Source organism: Pyrus communis, chromosome 3 (genome assembly GCF_963583255.1).
Source record: "Pyrus communis chromosome 3, drPyrComm1.1, whole genome shotgun sequence".
In the NCBI taxonomy this organism is placed as follows: domain Eukaryota; kingdom Viridiplantae; phylum Streptophyta; class Magnoliopsida; order Rosales; family Rosaceae; genus Pyrus; species Pyrus communis.
In genome coordinates this window covers 29,418,234-29,435,393 of record NC_084805.1, presented here as the reverse complement: position 1 = coordinate 29,435,393, position 17,160 = coordinate 29,418,234, and the positions used below count along the sequence as shown (strand labels likewise).

Sequence of the window (17,160 nt, the reverse complement as noted above, 5' to 3'; positions counted from 1 at the left end):
GGGCTGGGGGTGGAGTCGGAGGTGCAGGCGCGTTCAAACGAAAAATCAAAGCCCACCGCCCCTACGTGAGGGTTCTGCTATGCAGGTGAGCTCATGATGAGGTTATGGCAGTACAGGAGCAGCGTTGACATTGACACATTGTAAATGAGGTTCGTGCAGGTTTGGGAGGATGCAGAGTGACGGACAAGGTCGTGTTCAAGGTCAATTGTGGTATAAACCTGTAAGTTGGGCTGAAGTAGACGTGAATGGAGGTATGGAATACCTGGACTCGCAATTAGTCAATAAACAACAACAAAAAACTCAACAAGTGTTGTGATAAGTTCAAAAGAAAATTCATGTATAAAAAGAAAGCAAAAACCACATATTATACTATACTAAAACTCAACACAAAAAACACTTTTTATTAACAGTGTTCCTCCTTTTGTGCACTTGCTTGGTTCTTTTATTTCATTTCTGCCCGATTTGCACGTTCATCGCTTTTAGGAAGGAGACTGAAAAAGTCAGGTCTTTCCATTTGCTTCCCGTACGTTCCATTTGCTTCCGTTACGTTCTTCTTCCTCCTCTCTTCACTTTTGTTCTTTGCTTTCTCTCTGCAACCTTAAAACTCTCAAACCACAAGCCAACCATAACCAATCCCTCCTCAACTCTTCTTTCCTCTCACTTTTATCTCCGTGACTCACTTAATAGAAAGTGTCATACGGCGACGATTTTGACGATTCCGGCAATGGCCGACCTCGAGGTTGGCCTCAAACAGTTGCTCTTCACATCAGGTAGCTTCTAGACCTATTGCAGGTAAACGTCTGCTTCAAATTTCTAGGTTTTTAGTAATTTTTCATGCTTTTGTAAAAAAAATTCGTTTAAATTACTGGGTTTTGGAAATATGTGATTTTTGTACTTTTAATGGATTTTGTTGTTTTTTTTTTGGGAGTGTCTGAGGAATTGGGTTTGGGCTTTTTTTTTGGTGATTTGTAGGTTTACGGAAGTGAATCCAAAGGAGAAGGTGCCTGTGGTGAAGTTTGATGACAAATGGGTGGCAAATTCTGACGTCATTGTTGGGATCATTGAGGAAAAGTACCCTGAGCCTTCTCTCAAAACTCCTCCTGAATTTGCTTCTGTGTACGATCTCTCTCTCTCTCTCTCATATTGTTATTTGGAGCCCGTTTGGAAAACTGTTTCTCTAGGAAACACTTTTGCTAGAAGTGCTTTTATTATGAACAAGTTTTTATTTTTGTTAAAAACAACCTAAGAAACATTTGGAAGTGCTTCCCGAAGTTCTCCATAACCCAGAAGCACGCTCAATGAAAAATTTTCAATTTTTTCATTTGAGCCTTTTCTGTAAGAATATTTTTTTAATACTATGAAAGTTGTGTTTTCGTGAAAGTTGGATCTGTGGGAATTTTTTAAATAAAAAAAATTATGGTGTCTTTATTGTGCTAGGTGATGAAATTTGTAAAATAGTTGTAGTTTTATGAGAAAGTTGCGATTTTTAATAATATTTTCTCAATTGAAAGACTGGAAAATGATTGAAATAATGTTCTTTTCTTTTTTTTTTTTCAAACTTCTCTCAACGTTTTTTTTCTTGGATTTAAAGGTATCTTTTCACAAACCAATTTACGTAACAGATTTTGTTTGTTCCTTCTTTTTCATCTTCCACAATAAGTGTTGTTTAATAATACTAAAATCTTTTAGTTGTAACAACCAAAGAAGCCATTTAGATTTTCCTTCATTTTGAAACATACGAATTCAAACCTTTTTCGGTTTTTAGTATCTTCACATATTTCAGTTTTTTTTTTAGTTTTATGTGTATACATATTCTGTTTTGCATTCTTTTATTGGTTTTGAAACTACAAATGAATATATCAGAAGACTACCAACTTTCTATAAAGTGGTTCCAATAATATAATTTTGTATATAATACTCTTACGCTATCTTTTACTAACTTTTGCACAATCACTGCAGGTCATGCTATTCAGAAAGTGGTTTGAAGGGTTCCAAGAGCTTGATCCACCCAATTTCTCCTCTTCATGTAAAAATTCTTTCAAAAAGCTTAAACATCTTCCGATTCAAATAACATTAACTTTCTGTAACAATCTTTTATCCCTTTGAATCATAATTTTTCATGCAGTTTCTAATCCCGTAGAAATGTGCAATGTGCGGATACTATTTCTAGTATTTGACTAAAATCTATTGAAGAAATAGTAGATCAATTGATGTGGATCCAAATAGTCAGTTAAAGTATTATTTACCCAAATCCCCAAAACTCCCCATTCCAAAAAAGATATCCAATTTGCTTACGATTTTCTCATCGCAAACAGCCGTCCTAACCATCATAGCTTAGTTGTCGTCAACGGAATATGAGCTATCATGCTATAGGATTGCAGTTCTGCTATTGGAAGGGTAGTTTGAAGGATGTTTTAAAAAAGAGAAAAGGATGGATGTGAATGATATTGAGACCTCACTTTTATAGTGAAAATATAAAAAAAATAACAATCCGGCGGATGAGATTAAGATAAGAAAATCAATCCAACAAATGTAAAAAGTTGCAATATGGTTTAGGGTTGGTGGAGCTCCTTAATGTGTTCTGAAGGTGGTGATATTGGAGATGTTGTTATAGTTTAGGGTTTTAGGTTCGAATATTGTGAATGTCGAACTCGATATCAATTTATTCTTGGACTAGTCATGGATTCAAGTTCCATTTGACTACTAATGTGGCGAGGTGGGTTTGGTGAGTTCATGTCAAGTAGATGATCCTTTTCATGGTGATTTGATCTTAGGAAGCCAACAAATAAAATTGATTTGAAGGTAACTTTGGAAACACAAAACGTATGAAATATTACATACAAACATAATTAGGAAATTAACCTAGTTGAATTCTATTAGCAAGTTGTAGCAAAGAAAAAAGACGCATAGTTATCACGTTGCAGTCAAGAAAAAAAAGACAATGGACTTAAGACAAAGAGAAACATGAGGTTATCTTTTCTTTTCTTTTTTTAATGAATGTTTTAACCTAAATAAATTAAAATTCCGACAGTTTAGAAAACCGAACAAATCACACCAACCAAACTTCATTACACACATCAACCAAACTTTAATAAACAAACCAACAACCAAACTTTAATACACGCACCAACCAAACTTTGATACACGCACAACCATTCAAACTTCAATACATACACCAGCCAAACTTCAACATCCACAAGTGAAAACTACCTAAACAATCACCAAACAACAATAAATTTTCCTTCCTCCCTATCCTCTGTATAAGGGGAATTTAACAAGATCATAAAACACATCATCCTCGTATCTAGAGTGATAAACTTTGTTATTTCAATGGTTTTGAGATGTAGTTTGTATTCGAGACATAGTTTGGCGATGAAAATAATATTACAATGGGCCTGTCTAAAAAAGTTTATTTAAAATAAGTTTGACCGTTGGATTTGAAAAGCAATACCCGGATCATTAGATCAAATTCAAAAGATTGCCGAAAAAAGATTGTAATCTGAATTCGTTGATGACCAACGATCAAAAAATTGAATGGTGCGTAGTTAATTCAGATTGCTGTTGGACACACGACATGCGAAGCCAACTGTCGGCCACCACATCCAAGGTCCCGTGCCCTTTTTTTTTAAAAAGGACGCCCCCACCACATTACAAAGCTAACACCAGTCATAGCAGGTGGGGGATGTATTCAAGCTTTCAAAGCAAAAGGCTGAAATCGAACTCGTCGAACCTCGACTCGTTGCGAAGGTCGTAAGTCGTATACAACTGAGGATAAAGATGACATTCCCGACATATGCATAATACCAGGGACATGGTATATCTTCATGCATATGCCAGGAATGTCATCTTTCTCCATGGTCACTGGTATATGTTATGGTCTCATCTCCCTCAATTCCCCAGCTTCCATGAAAGCTTCCTCTTTGAGTGTCGCGTCAAAAACCCGGTAAGCCTTTCAGCGTTTGAGGCCCAGCATTGTCTGCGTTCTTCCTCCTACTTCTGTCGATCGTTTCGAGAATGTTGTAGTCCAAGAATATAAGAAGAAAACAGAAGCAGGTGAGAAAGAAAACCTAGACCACATCTTCATGAAACAAACAACATGGTAACCAAGCAATTGATGAACTTCTCGACCACGGTTGGATTTCACTTCGCGAATGTTCTTTGTTCCTCATATCGCATTTGGTTATAGTGCAAATTTTGCTTCATGAAATAAAATAGCCATACAATCACATGTAGAACAAAGAATTATGTCATCAGTAAAAATCAAGCACTTCTATGACCCTCTTCATTCGGGTTTGAATCTCCTCGATTCCCTTTTTCCCCTCAGAAGTTAGAACCCGAACTAAATATTTACAAAATAAAAATCCAACCAAAACACAAATGATTCCATATATGGGGCCCATGGGCCTGAGAGCCCAAAAACTCAATAGTCACGAAACAGTAGCGATAAGCGTCTAAGGAATTAGATCTCATCCAGATTTAGTTTGTGGATATCCTAAGGATTTATAATTCTCATATCTTAGTTATTAATTGTGTATCATGCGGTAAATAATTATTTAAATTAAACACAAATAATATCTGATAAAAACTGACTGCAAAATGAACGATTATGATGTGAGAATTCCTAAAATTCCGCAAAGTAGATCCGGAGAGGATCCTCTTCCAACATCTACAAGTCCAACATGAGAGGATCAACATGGTTGGTCCGTGACAGTCACTCGCTCTCTGATTGGCCCTTGATTCTGTTTATGGGTATCCTAGGATCTAGGATTCCCACATCTTAATCATTTATTGTGTATCATACAGTAAAAAAATATTTAATTTATTTTATTTAAAATTAAACACAAATAGTATCTAACTAAAATTGATCGCAAGATGAACGATTAAGATGTAGAAATTCCTAAGATTCCGCAAAGTAGATCTGGATAGGATCCTCTTCCAATGTCAACGAGTCCAATACGAGAGGAACAAAATGGTTAGTCCGTGACAGTCACTCCCTCTCTGATTGGCCCTTGATTTGTCATCCCAGTACAGGCGAGATACAAAAGAGCAATACCCGTCTCTCGTGACTATCGTCTCTTCTCTTCCCTTGAATCCCTCGCATCTCAAAAATCTCATCTTTTTTTTTTTTTCCTGCAAAATTTCCAAACCCTCAAAAAAATTGGTCGGATTTTGCTTCGAGCTGTAAATTGATAGCATAATCATGGCTCAGGCAGTCGAAGAATGGTACAAGCAGATGCCCGTCATCACCCGCTCGTACCTCACCGCAGCTGTTCTCACCAACATCGGTTGCTCCCTCGACGTATGCCTCTCTCTCTCTCTCATCGAAAATTTTCAATCTTTCTCGCTCTAGAATCGTCCCTATTAGCTCTGTGCAAATGAGTTTCCCTGATTTTGTCTAATTTCAATTGGGTTTTGACTGAACTTTAGAAATTTGTTTGTTCTAGCTTTGATTTTTACTTGGGCAGCTGAATGTTATGGCTTTTGTATAAATTTGTTTGGGAATGATTATTTTCGAAATTTGTGCTTTTATGTAAATATGTTTAATTGTTTATTACTGTTATCTTGTACTTCAATGGAGCTTAAGATCTGGCAGCTGGGTTAAATTCTAGCAGCTGGGATTAAATTTTAGCATTAATTTTTTTTTTCTCTAATTTTGTTCTGGATTTGGTAGTTATTAGTTGATTCTGTGTTGAAATTGTCATGCTTCATAGGATTTGTTGGAAGTTTGGAAGGTTTTAGGTAGTACTTGTTGTTACTTCTTTCTCTTTGTTTACTGATTGTTTTCGTCGTTTAACGGTAAACTTTCGCAGATAATTTCTCCTCACAATCTGTACTTGAACCCTAATCTAGTGGTCAAGCAGTATCAATTCTGGCGGCTCGTTACTAATTTCCTTTACTTCCGGAAAATGGGTAATTGCTACTATCTACTTTTAAAATACTTTCAATTGTTGGGAGCGAAATTCATGTCGGATAGTTGTAACTGGTTTTTTTTTCTTTCTTGAAATGGTTTTATATTTGGCATTGCCAGACTTGGATTTCATGTTCCACATGTTCTTTCTTGCTCGGTACTGCAAGCTTCTTGAAGAGAACTCTTTTCGAGGACGGACTGCGGATTTCTTTTATATGCTCTTATTTGGTGCCACTATGTTGACTGGGATAGTTCTGGTTGGAGGGATGATACCTCATTTGTCTGAGTCGTTTGCAAAGATTATATTCCTCAGCAACTCACTAACGTTCATGATGGTTCGATACATTTTCTTTGTTGAGTTTCAATGGATTGTTCCAAAGTTTGGTATGTTCGTATTGTTTTTAGAGGACTCTTATGCATCCTGTTTTACAGGTCTATGTGTGGAGCAAGCAAAATCCTTTCATTCATATGAGCTTCTTGGGCCTCTTTACCTTCACAGCAGCTTACCTACCTTGGGTCAGTAATCTTGAATTGTTTTCTTGATTTCTGTTGTTGAACGTATATCTCTTTGGAATTAATCTTAGACGAGTTATCCTGAAACGGTTCTTTCGTTTTTCCTCCAGGTTCTTCTGACGTTCTCCGTCTTGGTCGGAGCTAGCCCTTGGGTGGATCTTTTGGTGCGTTATCTTTTCTAGGACTCTGCACTGTTATTGATATATCAATTTAGTTTACCGATAATTTCAAAAACAGTTGTGTTAATTCACACATAAATCACTTATGAATCTACCTCACTGGTTATACAACGATGCTTTAAGGTTTTGAGGTGTACATGTACTAATCCTTTACTTTCTGTTTAATCAGGGAATGATTGCCGGTCATGCCTATTACTTTCTAGAAGATGTTTACCCACGAATGACAGGTCGCCGGCCCTTGAGAACCCCTTCACTTATCAAAGCACTATTTGCCGATGACCCTGTTGTGGTGGCACGACCAAATGTGAGATTTGCACCACCACCCGTGGAGGAACTTCACCAAGATTAATCAGATGTCGAGGAAAGCCAGGTTGATGAGGGTTATAGCTTTTGGTATATTTATCTGGCATTTAGGATGGATTTTCGGCTTTGTAATATATAGAAAGATGTTCACTGATATGTATTGTTTTTGAGCGGTGCTACACACCTTTTTTTTCCTTCCACACACACCTCTTTTTCTGCGGTCAGATCGAATGAATTGAAAAAAATCAAATGACAGAAATTAACAAGGAGTGTGTGGATAGCACCACCCTTGGCTTTTTGTTTTACTCGTCAAGGTTGTTTAGGGTTGCACCAATCTCAAAATTCATCTGATTCTACTCTTACTGCTACGAGGTCGTTTAGGGTTGCTACCCTGGAGTACTCCAGTTTACAAACAGGTGTTACTTATGCAGGTTGAAATTCTTGTTAAAAATTCCAAGTGCTTAGAAAAAAAGCACTCGGACGTGCTCAGCATGAATGCTTTTCCACAAAGCACTTTTCCCATCCATAGACACTTCGGTTTTCTGTCAAAATGCTGCCCGTACGCATTTTTGGTTGACAGAAAACACTTTTTGCAAACATAGGCTTAAAACAAAAGCATGAAAAATGACCTGCTTACATTATTTCACATCAATTGTCTACCGAGGAAAAGAGAACAAATCGATTCAGCTTCAGCATAACCATGATGTGGAACTCAGAACAAATAGAAACAAAACCTACAACAATAAAATTACACGAACATTTCCTTTCGACACAACGTTGATCGAATAAACCGCAACTGTCAAAATAACCGTCGAATCGATTTAACCATCTTCCCTTGGCTAGCTCTAGAGAGCTGTGTAATATACATGCATCTAAAAAAACTGCCGGCAGCATGAGCCACGCCAGAATTCTACATCTGGACTTTTTTCAGGCTTTTCCTCTTGTCGATCAATTTCATTTGCACCAAACTCCCTATCCGTAAAGAATAATCCTAGGGGGGCAAAATTAACATAAAAGAATAAAAATGGATCATACTAACGGATCGGATGATACTGAGCCGATACTCTCTTGGGGGGCAATTTGCGCAAGATGTAAAGGACTAGTGCTGAAGGCAGGATCTCAACCAGCTGCAGAGGACAGATTTCAAATTTTAAGGGGGAAAAGTAAAAGAGTTGAAGAATAAGAACGGAAAATTATCCTTAGAAATAGACAAGCTTAGTAGATTACCATGTAGTAGATCACATTCAAAACCGGGTGATCCAAAACATCAAGTGACAAGTCTGTATCGAAAGCTGAAAGGACAACCTACATTTTTCAATCGAGTTAATGAAACTCCGAGCAAACCGAATATATGCGGATAAAAGCAAGACCTCATAAAGCAAATCAAGAAAGTAGTGCAACTAGTGAAGAAATATTATTGCTCTTTTGGGTTTTCGTTTAATTTATTTACATCTTATTTTGGAAGTAAGGTGTGTAAGACAGGCACAAAGATAACTTTCTTCAACTGGAATGTTAACTGTTCTTCTATAAGAATGCAAGATAAGGGTTCTTCAAATCACTACTGCATTAGAATGGTTTGAACCTTACCACAAAGCATCTTATGAGAAAGCAGGTGAAACATATGCCTGTAACGGATCCGACCTGCAATGTCAACAACTTGTTAGTCAATATAACTAGTTATTTGTTCGCCCATGTTTTCTCTTGCTTTCAGAACCCAGAAACTTGATCTACATGAAACTCACAACGCGCAAAAAGAGATTTTATGATGGAATTACTTCAAGATAGTACAAAATCCTCCCACGTAAATGCTTTATACGTGTGTTTTAACTGAATAAGGTTTATTATACTGCCTTAAGCATGCACATATATAATTGTATTCTGAAGAGTAAACTTTGATAAACAAAATTTCACAATAAAGAAACGAATAAATCTAGCCAAGAAGATCCTATGCCATCAGTCTAGCAATAAGGTCTTCTAATCCGATGACGAAATGTATACGCAAGACACAAACCTCATGAAGTTTCTTCCTTCTCCCTTTAGATTCAATGGGGAAGCGCCTTAGCATGAAAAATAACCTGAACAAATTGTTGATAATAATCCACCCATTAGACATGCACAGGCAGTAGCACAAACACAGAATAGACAAAGCTCCATATACTTTAAATACGATACAGAACACTAACCTTCCTCCGTATATCAAGAAGCCTAGTGCAGCCACAAATGACATGGCTGGAACAAAGTAGGCACCATATAATGAGTATTATTATTAAACAAGAGAAGCATGGACCAGTATGCATGCCCGAACAAGTCATTTTCAATAATTGGATCCTTGTGAAACCTATAGCATGACTCGAAACAGGCCTTACCTGCAACAAATATCTTTCCAATGAACTCCATAACACTGTTGTCATCTATCCAGAGGTATACCCAGATGCAAACCTGAAGACAAAACCACATTATTCATAAGGTAAACTAAAATCTGTGTCTAGTACAAGAAGTTAAATATGAACAAACATGTGCCAATCCACGTTAGAAAACACATCAAATTGTGTATTAAACAGGAAAACTATAACAGTCTTTTTTCTATGTAAGTTAGCTACAAAATGGGTGAAAAAGAAACAACCTAGGAGGGTCAACCATACTCTTTTAACAGTTGTAGAACTTTTCCCACCAACCTTCTTGAGAAAAAACATGCGGGATGAAGCTAATAATTTTACAGTTCAAAGAAACCTAAGATCAAGAAGATTAGCACAGAATGAATGACCGGAAGGTGAGCCAGCTGCTTACGTAAGTAATACTCTCAGTAATGGCAAGGTTTTATAAACAAAAAAATTACACTAAAGCTATCAATGCCCATGTAGACAAAGAAAAATTAGCTACACAATACAAGTTATGTTATCTAGAGTAACCATGTGATGAATGAAGCATGCTAAGAAAGGGAAAATGGAGTGCACCTGTATAAAGTACATGACAGCATTGACCGATATATAAACAATCCTCAGCTTATCTGTTGGTAAACTTCTCGCCTGTTCAATGATAGTAAGAAAGAAGTCAGAAGTCTTCATTCGTTGAAAGAAACGACCACATTCAAAATTTGTACATCTCAGTAGAATTGAAGTCTGGTTTGAACCACTACTTCAACAAAAACATGCACTTACCTGGTGATATATCTCCGCCCAAAAGAGGACAAGAAGCGTGTATGTAGAGAAAAATAGCAGTCCAGGAAGATCCAGCAAGACCAATATTAGTACCTGGTTCAAGACGCAGCTGCCCAATTTTAGCATACCACCCCAAGGATGTTCCTTTCATTTTGTATTATAGTCTTTTCAATCAACCAGCCTTAAAATCCCTTAAACCGCAACCACCCCACAAGTAAAAGGGGCAGTGAACAAGATGTAAGTTTGTACGTTTTACAATTATACATTTCAAAAGCTACTACAAGTGTGAAGTATCATACAAGGGTAGGTTTAAGATGTGAACTAATTGAAGCTACACAAGACTAACCTTCGGGTGCAAACTAAACACTTGACCATGAAATCCGAAAACAACTGCTCGTACTGTAATATCAACACCAAAACATTTCAAACTCACAATCAAAGGGAAAAATACTAAAAAGAGACTCTGAATGGCAGTAAGTCACCGGGAATCACCTCCGTTAACGATGAAGTTCATAAGATGAAAAACCTTCTGTGTCGTCCACCCATATTCCGGCACTCTCAATTCAATCCTTATTAGTTGAAACTGTGCACCACAAGCACAATCACTCAACTTAGCACCATTTCACAAATTTTTCTATAAAAAACAGGTAGAATTTTAGTAACTTGTGAAGTGAACGGATCCTGCTACTTTCGTACATCAACAGCGACAGTTTTCGCAATCGATTTATCCAAAATTTGAACCACCAATATAACATAAAATAAAAAATTGGTTGTAATCAACAACTGTTTGATGTAATTTTTAGGATAATTATATAAATTTCAGTTTACTGAGAGCTCCGATCTTGAAACATTACTCGAATTCATGGAAAATCAGCTACTAATTTACCAAATAAGAAGCATGAAATCCAATCATATGCACTAAATATATGAAGTTAGAGAGAGAGAGAGACCAGAGCGACGGAGGAGACGAGGGCGTAGGCGGCGCAGAGAGCGTAGAAGATGCCGTCCTGCCACCGGGAGGACTCGTTGATCTCGTCCCACCAGCTGAAGAACATGGAGACGACCTCCATGGGCGCAGAGCTCAATAATGGCAGTGGCATTCTCGTCATTTCGCGACGGAGCTTCCTCCGAGAGCGCGAGAAGCTCAGCGAGCGAGCCAAGGTCAAAACGCTTGAGAAGCGGAGAGCAGAAGAAACCCAACTCGTCAAACTTCACAGCTCAGCTCAGAGAGAGAGAGAGAGAGAGAGAGAGAGAGACAGAGTGGTGAGAGAGAGGAGGTGGAGGGAGGGGTACTCTACCAGTACTGCCCCTACCAGACGGTCCAAGAGAGACGGAGAGGGCGAGGGCTCTTTGGGGGTTTTGGTGCCTCTCACCTAAGCTTCTACGCTGACGACTTACACTGGGAGTGGTGCGGTTGTAAAGTATTGCCCTTTATTATTAGTATAACCGCCCTCTTATCCTCTCTCTTTCTATTATTAGTATATAACCGCCCTTTTGATGAGCTCTCTCCCACTTTCTGCTCCTTTTTTTGTATTTTTCATTTTTGTTGTGGGATATTGTTTACGTACTTATTAGTTTATTTTTAATTTTTGACATCAACGAATTGGATAAATTATATTAGCGAGAGTATGTAGAAGATAAAAATGAGAGTGTTGCACTTTCCTTTTTATTTTCTGACGGACGCTTACTTGTCTCTTGCTTGATTTTCTTTGCTGCAAATCAAGTGCATTAGACGGAGCTGTATATTAGATCAGTTAATTAAGTATTAGTGAGGAAACTTTGTTTTGTTGTAGCCTCTTGCCGCACGGCAATTGAATTTTTTTTTTATTGATTTGTTGTAATTTTTGTGTCAACAAATTGGATAAATTGTATTAGTGAGAGTATTTATAAAATAAAATGAGTGTGTTACACTTTTCCTTCTATTTTCTGGCGGATGCTTACTTGTCTCTTGCTTGATTTTCTTTGCTACAAATCAAGTGCATTATTTTTTTTTAATTTTAATGAGAAAAGGGCAATTTGGGTATTATGAAAGCTTCGCACTTTTTACATTCTCCCTTTATACATATACAAGTTCAAATGTCTCTCTCTATGGAGTACGATAGTTTAGTTATTTTACTTTGCTCACGAACGTATGAGTTAATGGCTCTTGTAAATTAGAATAATTTAAAACTTAATAACTCGTTTAGACTATTTGTTCTTTTGAAAAATACTTTTCAAATTTCCAATGCATGTCAACAGAAAAGACAACATATACAACCAGTTCCAAATAGTTTACCAATCTGGATTTTTATAATATAATTGACGAAATACGCAAACAAAATTATATATTAAAACCTCCATATGAAGTTGATAGAAATTAGAATAGAGTGTCGATAAAACAAAATATCGGCCTTTAATCTAATTTGATTTCTTTGAAGACCTAAACACTTAATCAAACTGGCCCTGTTGGTAATGACCTAGACGGTAACCAATCAAATAAGATCGGTTCGATTTGGTTTACTAAGATTATTTTCAAAGAAAATGTCAAATTATAACAGTCAAATTTCAATTGATTGCTGATGCGATAATCTGAAGTCTTATGTCAAATTTTTTACTTCTCCAAACGAATTGTTAAATGATATTTTATTATTAATATAGAGTTTTAAATGGTTGTATTTATTGGTTAAAATGTTACCGGAATAAAGGACTCACCATTAAAAATAAAAGGTTAAATTTGACTTGTAATCACAAACGCTTCAAATTCAGTCAATAAAAAACATTTCGGTTGAGTTTAATGTCAAGATGCTCTAAAACATTTTTCATTATAAAAAAAAAATCTATTTGGTTTTGTTAGTTTCAAAAACATCTTTCATATTTTCAGAAATTAACAATATGCCAAATTTCAATAAAATGGGCAAATTATTAGTTGGGAATTGGGCGCCAAAGAAAGTTGGCAGGGGGCGCCTAAACCTGGGAATTGGTTTAAAATTTTGAGAACGTGGATGGGGCTGATGACCACGTGATGCGAGTGCGGAGATGCGATAGCAGATTCGCTTATGCCGTGGGGTCCCCCACCTCCCATTCCAGACAGCCGTTGATTGGCCAGCTGAATAATATTAATTTTACATGAAGGTGACGCGAAGTTTCTTGCCTGGATTATGTGGTGTGGCCGGTTTGGCCGTGTGATTTGCGCCAAATTTCTTAATTTTGTAAATTAAAATGAAAATTATTGATTTAATTATTACTTAAGTATTGATTAATGTATTTTTTTTTTGTAACATATTATTTAGTATGCAAATTTAGTCTAAAAATTTAACTTAACTAGAATTACTCTTTTCGAATTTCATAAAACTCGCCACAAAACTAATCTAATTTACTTACCATACATAGCAAATATTGCCTTTGTTTAGGCATGATACTAAGTTAACCAGTGCGAGTTGAAACACATTTACATGAAAAAGAATATTATGGCCCATTAGTTGGTTAACTAGAGTTTTAATATATATATATGAGCATTTTTGTATTTGATGAGCCTCCTGTTTGATTTAAACCAGCCATCATAAATGATGTTGCTGGAGTCCCTCGAACCCGTTTTGTGTTTGCTCTTTAGGTTGTATTCCCCGTTCTTCACCACAAAAACAAAAGAAAAAAATACATTGTTATGTGTAACTAGCTTTATGGTTAAGAGAAAAACTGCTTGAGTTGTTTATACTAAGCATGACTAATTTTGAGATTCATTTTTTTTTTTAACAAACAGTATTATCTATACTATGGGGGTAGAGGATTGGATTAAGTCTCACATTGGACTAGTAAAAATATGGTTCAATTTGCATTTGACAATAATCGAACTTAAGATTTCTTACTTACAAGTGAATAAAAATACCACTAAACTGTAATACTAAGTGACCTAATTATTTTGTCTTCTTGTATGTATACTTTATTTATATAATTAAACGCGCGAAACATTATCAAACATTGGTCAAAAATGACATTGTGGATTTGAGTCCCACCTCTCAACAGTCAAAATGTCAAATGACTCGTGTTCATGCAGAATTTGAGACGTGTGGTACTTCAACAAGAAAAACCGATGCGCAGACGTCGACAAAACTTACAAGTTCCTCGCCAATATTTGGCTTGCTTTCATGACTTTGACATGCATAATATACATATAACTCGTATACTTGGATACCAATCATGCCACCACACCAACTTATATGTTACTCCTTCAACTGCGCCCTACCACCTAACGTTATTTCTTAGTAGGTGGGTCAATGACACTCAATATTTCTTAGTTTAAATTTCACTTACAATTATAGTAAGTTTTATTAGAGCTGCATACTTGTTTTGAACATGCTTAAAATCTTGAAATCGTAAGAGATTAGGGTTAATCAAAGTCATTAAGGGAATAGATTCCTATTTTCTTTTACGAATGGGGATTAATCGTGAGACCCATATCACATCGAACTTCAACGATCCGAACCATATATTTTTCAAGTTGTACCTTATGGATCATCCTTACAAAATATTAACTAAATCGACAATATTTGAGGCAATAATTAAAGTATATAATTTTAAGAGAATTGAATTACAGCGGAATAGGCACTTAACCTAACTTTTTTGAATGAAGCATTTAGGCATGTTGCTTACTCTCTTGAGGCATGAAAAAGATATTTGAATAAGACATAACTAGTTGTTTGGGTACGAGATAAAAAATCATTCTTGAATACAATACAGAATTAGGTCTGGCAACCTAATTTCGAAGTGTTCACAAACGCATGACATGATACCAACAAAAATGAAGAGATTTTTCGGTGTGTCAGAAAAACGATTTGGTAAACCAAGTGTAATAAAAATTCAACCAATTGTACTATGACATTTGATTTAGCAGACTGTATTTACAGTACACTGAAAAACTTCTCCAAAAAATGATACGCGCATATCCAAACATGCCTTAATCTATAACATTTCTCTAGTAACCATCACCACTTTAGCTAACTCGAGGGCCTAATGTGAGTTGGTTTAACTAAACACATGTGGATTGTGGATTGTGGATGCCAATTTTCTTGCAATACTTTATATATACAAAAAATGTAAAATTTTCATTTAAATGCTGTCACATTCCGATGACCTACTAAACAAAAGTTTAGATTTAAAGGCCCCATGTGTTCGGGTGATATTTATAGAAATATGGACTGTATAGCGGTGTCGGGGCTGTCGACCGTGATCTAATTTTTTTGTGATTTTATTTTGTTTGGTCTTACACCTTGTGTCTTGTGAGTCTCTACTTTTATTAATACTACAATCTAAATCACATATTAATAAAATTCTATTTGTCAACTAAAATTTTAATAAATGATCATTTTAACTCTCTTATCATAACTGAATAAAAAAAATAAAAAAAGGGACAATTTAGTAAATACACCTAACACAAATTTAATTGTTTTTATACTAATATCACAGCCATGCAAATATAGCATATCCTATTTAAAAATTTTAAAATAAATAAATAAACTCCACTTTTCTCATCTTCTTCCTCTCTAGTCTCTATACATTCCCCTCCTTTTCTCTTCTTTTTATTTTTATTTTTATGGGAATTGTTATTGGTACTAAAAAAATCTCATTCTATACTCCAAACTTTCTATATTTGAAAAGAAAAATACATTTGTGAGGAGTGTAGAATGAGATTTTTTAGAATGCCAATAACACTTCCCTTTTTTATTTTTCTTTTTGTCTTTTTTTTTTTTTTTTTTTTTTGAGTGGTCACTTGTGCTCATTAATGATAAGTCATAGTAAAATAAAAAACAAATTTAGTTGCACACGTGGAGCATGCATGCCGATTGCTAGTCAATAATTAATATAACACAATTAAGTTAATTATAAATAAGTCACTTAGTATTACGGTCCGGTAATATTCTTTTTCATTTTAATTAGAGAGGTCTTAAATTCGATTTTTTTTTCTTCTTTCAAAAATGAATTCGATCTAAATTATTATGGCTAATCCATTTAGATATAAGTTCGTTGGAACAAAGGAAATGCGTTCGTGCGTTGGGTTTGTGTCGACGATAATAAGATACAAACATAACTAGAGTTAACCTGAACGTGAAACAAATATTGTATTGCTAATCCTATAAGTAATAACATGATTAAACCGCTTAATATTCATAAGCAAAAAAATTGCCCATTTTAAACAAATGAACGAGTTAAATTTGTACTTTCACATTGAATTTAGACCATTTTGTACGGAATAAGAGTCGTATGCGAGTTAACAGCTTACATGATTCTTTAGACATGTTAAAACATGTCACATGTTTTACTGACCATGCGAACTGGGTCAACAAATCGAATTATAACACAAAAATTATGACCAAACAGATTCCTTTCTTTTTTGTGTTGCTTTCAACTGGACTTATCTATACGACTATATAAAACCAGAATCTTATTTGGGTAACGGGCTTTACAAAAAATAATGGGACAGCAATGCTCTTCAAACAAAAAAAATTAAAAGCAACTCAAAATAATGAATCAAATAATACATGAGTGCTTGTCATATAAATAGTGTTTTTTAATAATTAATTTTTTTTGTACAATTTTTTTTAATTAGTACTTCACAATAAGTTAACAATAATGTGATTCAATTATTTGTTTATTAAATATTAATTTTTATTTTTATTTTTAAATACGTTCAAAACATTTTAAGAGGCGCGTAGTGCCGGTTATAAAAAGGGTTTTTCGCACGCGTATAATAATTTGATTCAATTAGTTGTCAAATGAAATTTTTTTTTTTTTTGAACAAACGATATTATCTACACCAAAGAGGAGGAGGTGAGCTTAGACTCAAAATGAGTTAGCAATAATGTGATTCAAAAAATGTGTAGTCACCCGTAGCACGCCGTGATTCAAAAAAATGCCTTTTACGACGAAGGCTAGTTTATAAATAAGATGACACGTCAGAAACAATCAGCCGGGGATCCGTGGCGCAATGGTAGCGCGTCTGACTCCAGATCAGAAGGTTGCGTGTTCGATTCACGTCGGGTTCAAAACCCCTCACCCCCGATTTTCCTTTTTTTTTTTTTTTTACATGACGGAGACGGACTCACCAACGTCACCCACACCGGATCAC

The 17,160-nt window shown here is 35.6% G+C and overlaps 2 protein-coding genes and 1 non-coding gene across 3 annotated transcripts; 2 read left to right on the top strand and 1 right to left on the bottom strand.

The window, feature by feature from the left end:
* Window positions 1–5,050: 5,050 nt before the first annotated feature.
* On the top strand, window positions 5,051–7,101 carry LOC137727963 (derlin-2.2-like). Its single transcript, XM_068466826.1, has 6 exons — window positions 5,051–5,299; window positions 5,811–5,910; window positions 6,029–6,243; window positions 6,341–6,424; window positions 6,532–6,585; window positions 6,770–7,101. The coding sequence occupies exons 1-6, from the start codon at window positions 5,201–5,203 to the stop codon at window positions 6,947–6,949; spliced, it is 732 nt and encodes a 243-aa protein (XP_068322927.1). The 5' UTR covers window positions 5,051–5,200; the 3' UTR covers window positions 6,950–7,101.
* Window positions 7,102–7,521: 420 nt separating this feature from the next.
* Window positions 7,522–11,472, bottom strand: LOC137727962 (tobamovirus multiplication protein 1). The gene is made up of 11 exons (XM_068466825.1): window positions 11,012–11,472; window positions 10,554–10,644; window positions 10,408–10,460; window positions 10,062–10,154; window positions 9,858–9,929; window positions 9,270–9,342; window positions 9,087–9,132; window positions 8,915–8,978; window positions 8,491–8,544; window positions 8,131–8,208; window positions 7,522–8,030 (listed from the first exon to the last, which is right to left on the bottom strand). Exons 1-11 carry the CDS (start codon window positions 11,168–11,170, stop codon window positions 7,938–7,940), a joined length of 876 nt encoding a protein of 291 aa, XP_068322926.1. The 5' UTR covers window positions 11,171–11,472; the 3' UTR covers window positions 7,522–7,937.
* Window positions 11,473–17,005: 5,533 nt separating this feature from the next.
* TRNAW-CCA (transfer RNA tryptophan (anticodon CCA)) lies at window positions 17,006–17,077 on the top strand. Its single transcript has one exon. It is a non-coding gene; the product is annotated as a tRNA-Trp (tRNA).
* The last annotated feature ends 83 nt before the right edge of the window (window positions 17,078–17,160 follow it).

Bases quoted from the DNA above. Each gene is read 5' to 3' on its own strand.
- LOC137727962 (XM_068466825.1), bottom strand. From the start codon at position 11,170: ATGACGAGAATGCCACTGCCATTATTGAGCTCTGCGCCCATGGAGGTC. The intron at 10,461-10,553 runs GTGATTCCCGGT...TTGATATTACAG, and splicing joins GAACTTCATCGTTAACGGAG to TACGAGCAGTTGTTTTCGGA. The intron at 10,155-10,407 runs GTTAGTCTTGTG...GTCTTGAACCAG, and splicing joins TGTTTAGTTTGCACCCGAAG to GTACTAATATTGGTCTTGCT.
- LOC137727963 (XM_068466826.1), top strand. From the start codon at position 5,201: ATGGCTCAGGCAGTCGAAGAATGGTACAAGCAGATGCCCGTCATCACC. The intron at 6,244-6,340 runs GTTCGATACATT...CCTGTTTTACAG, and splicing joins ACTCACTAACGTTCATGATG to GTCTATGTGTGGAGCAAGCA. The intron at 6,425-6,531 runs GTCAGTAATCTT...TTTTTCCTCCAG, and splicing joins CAGCAGCTTACCTACCTTGG to GTTCTTCTGACGTTCTCCGT.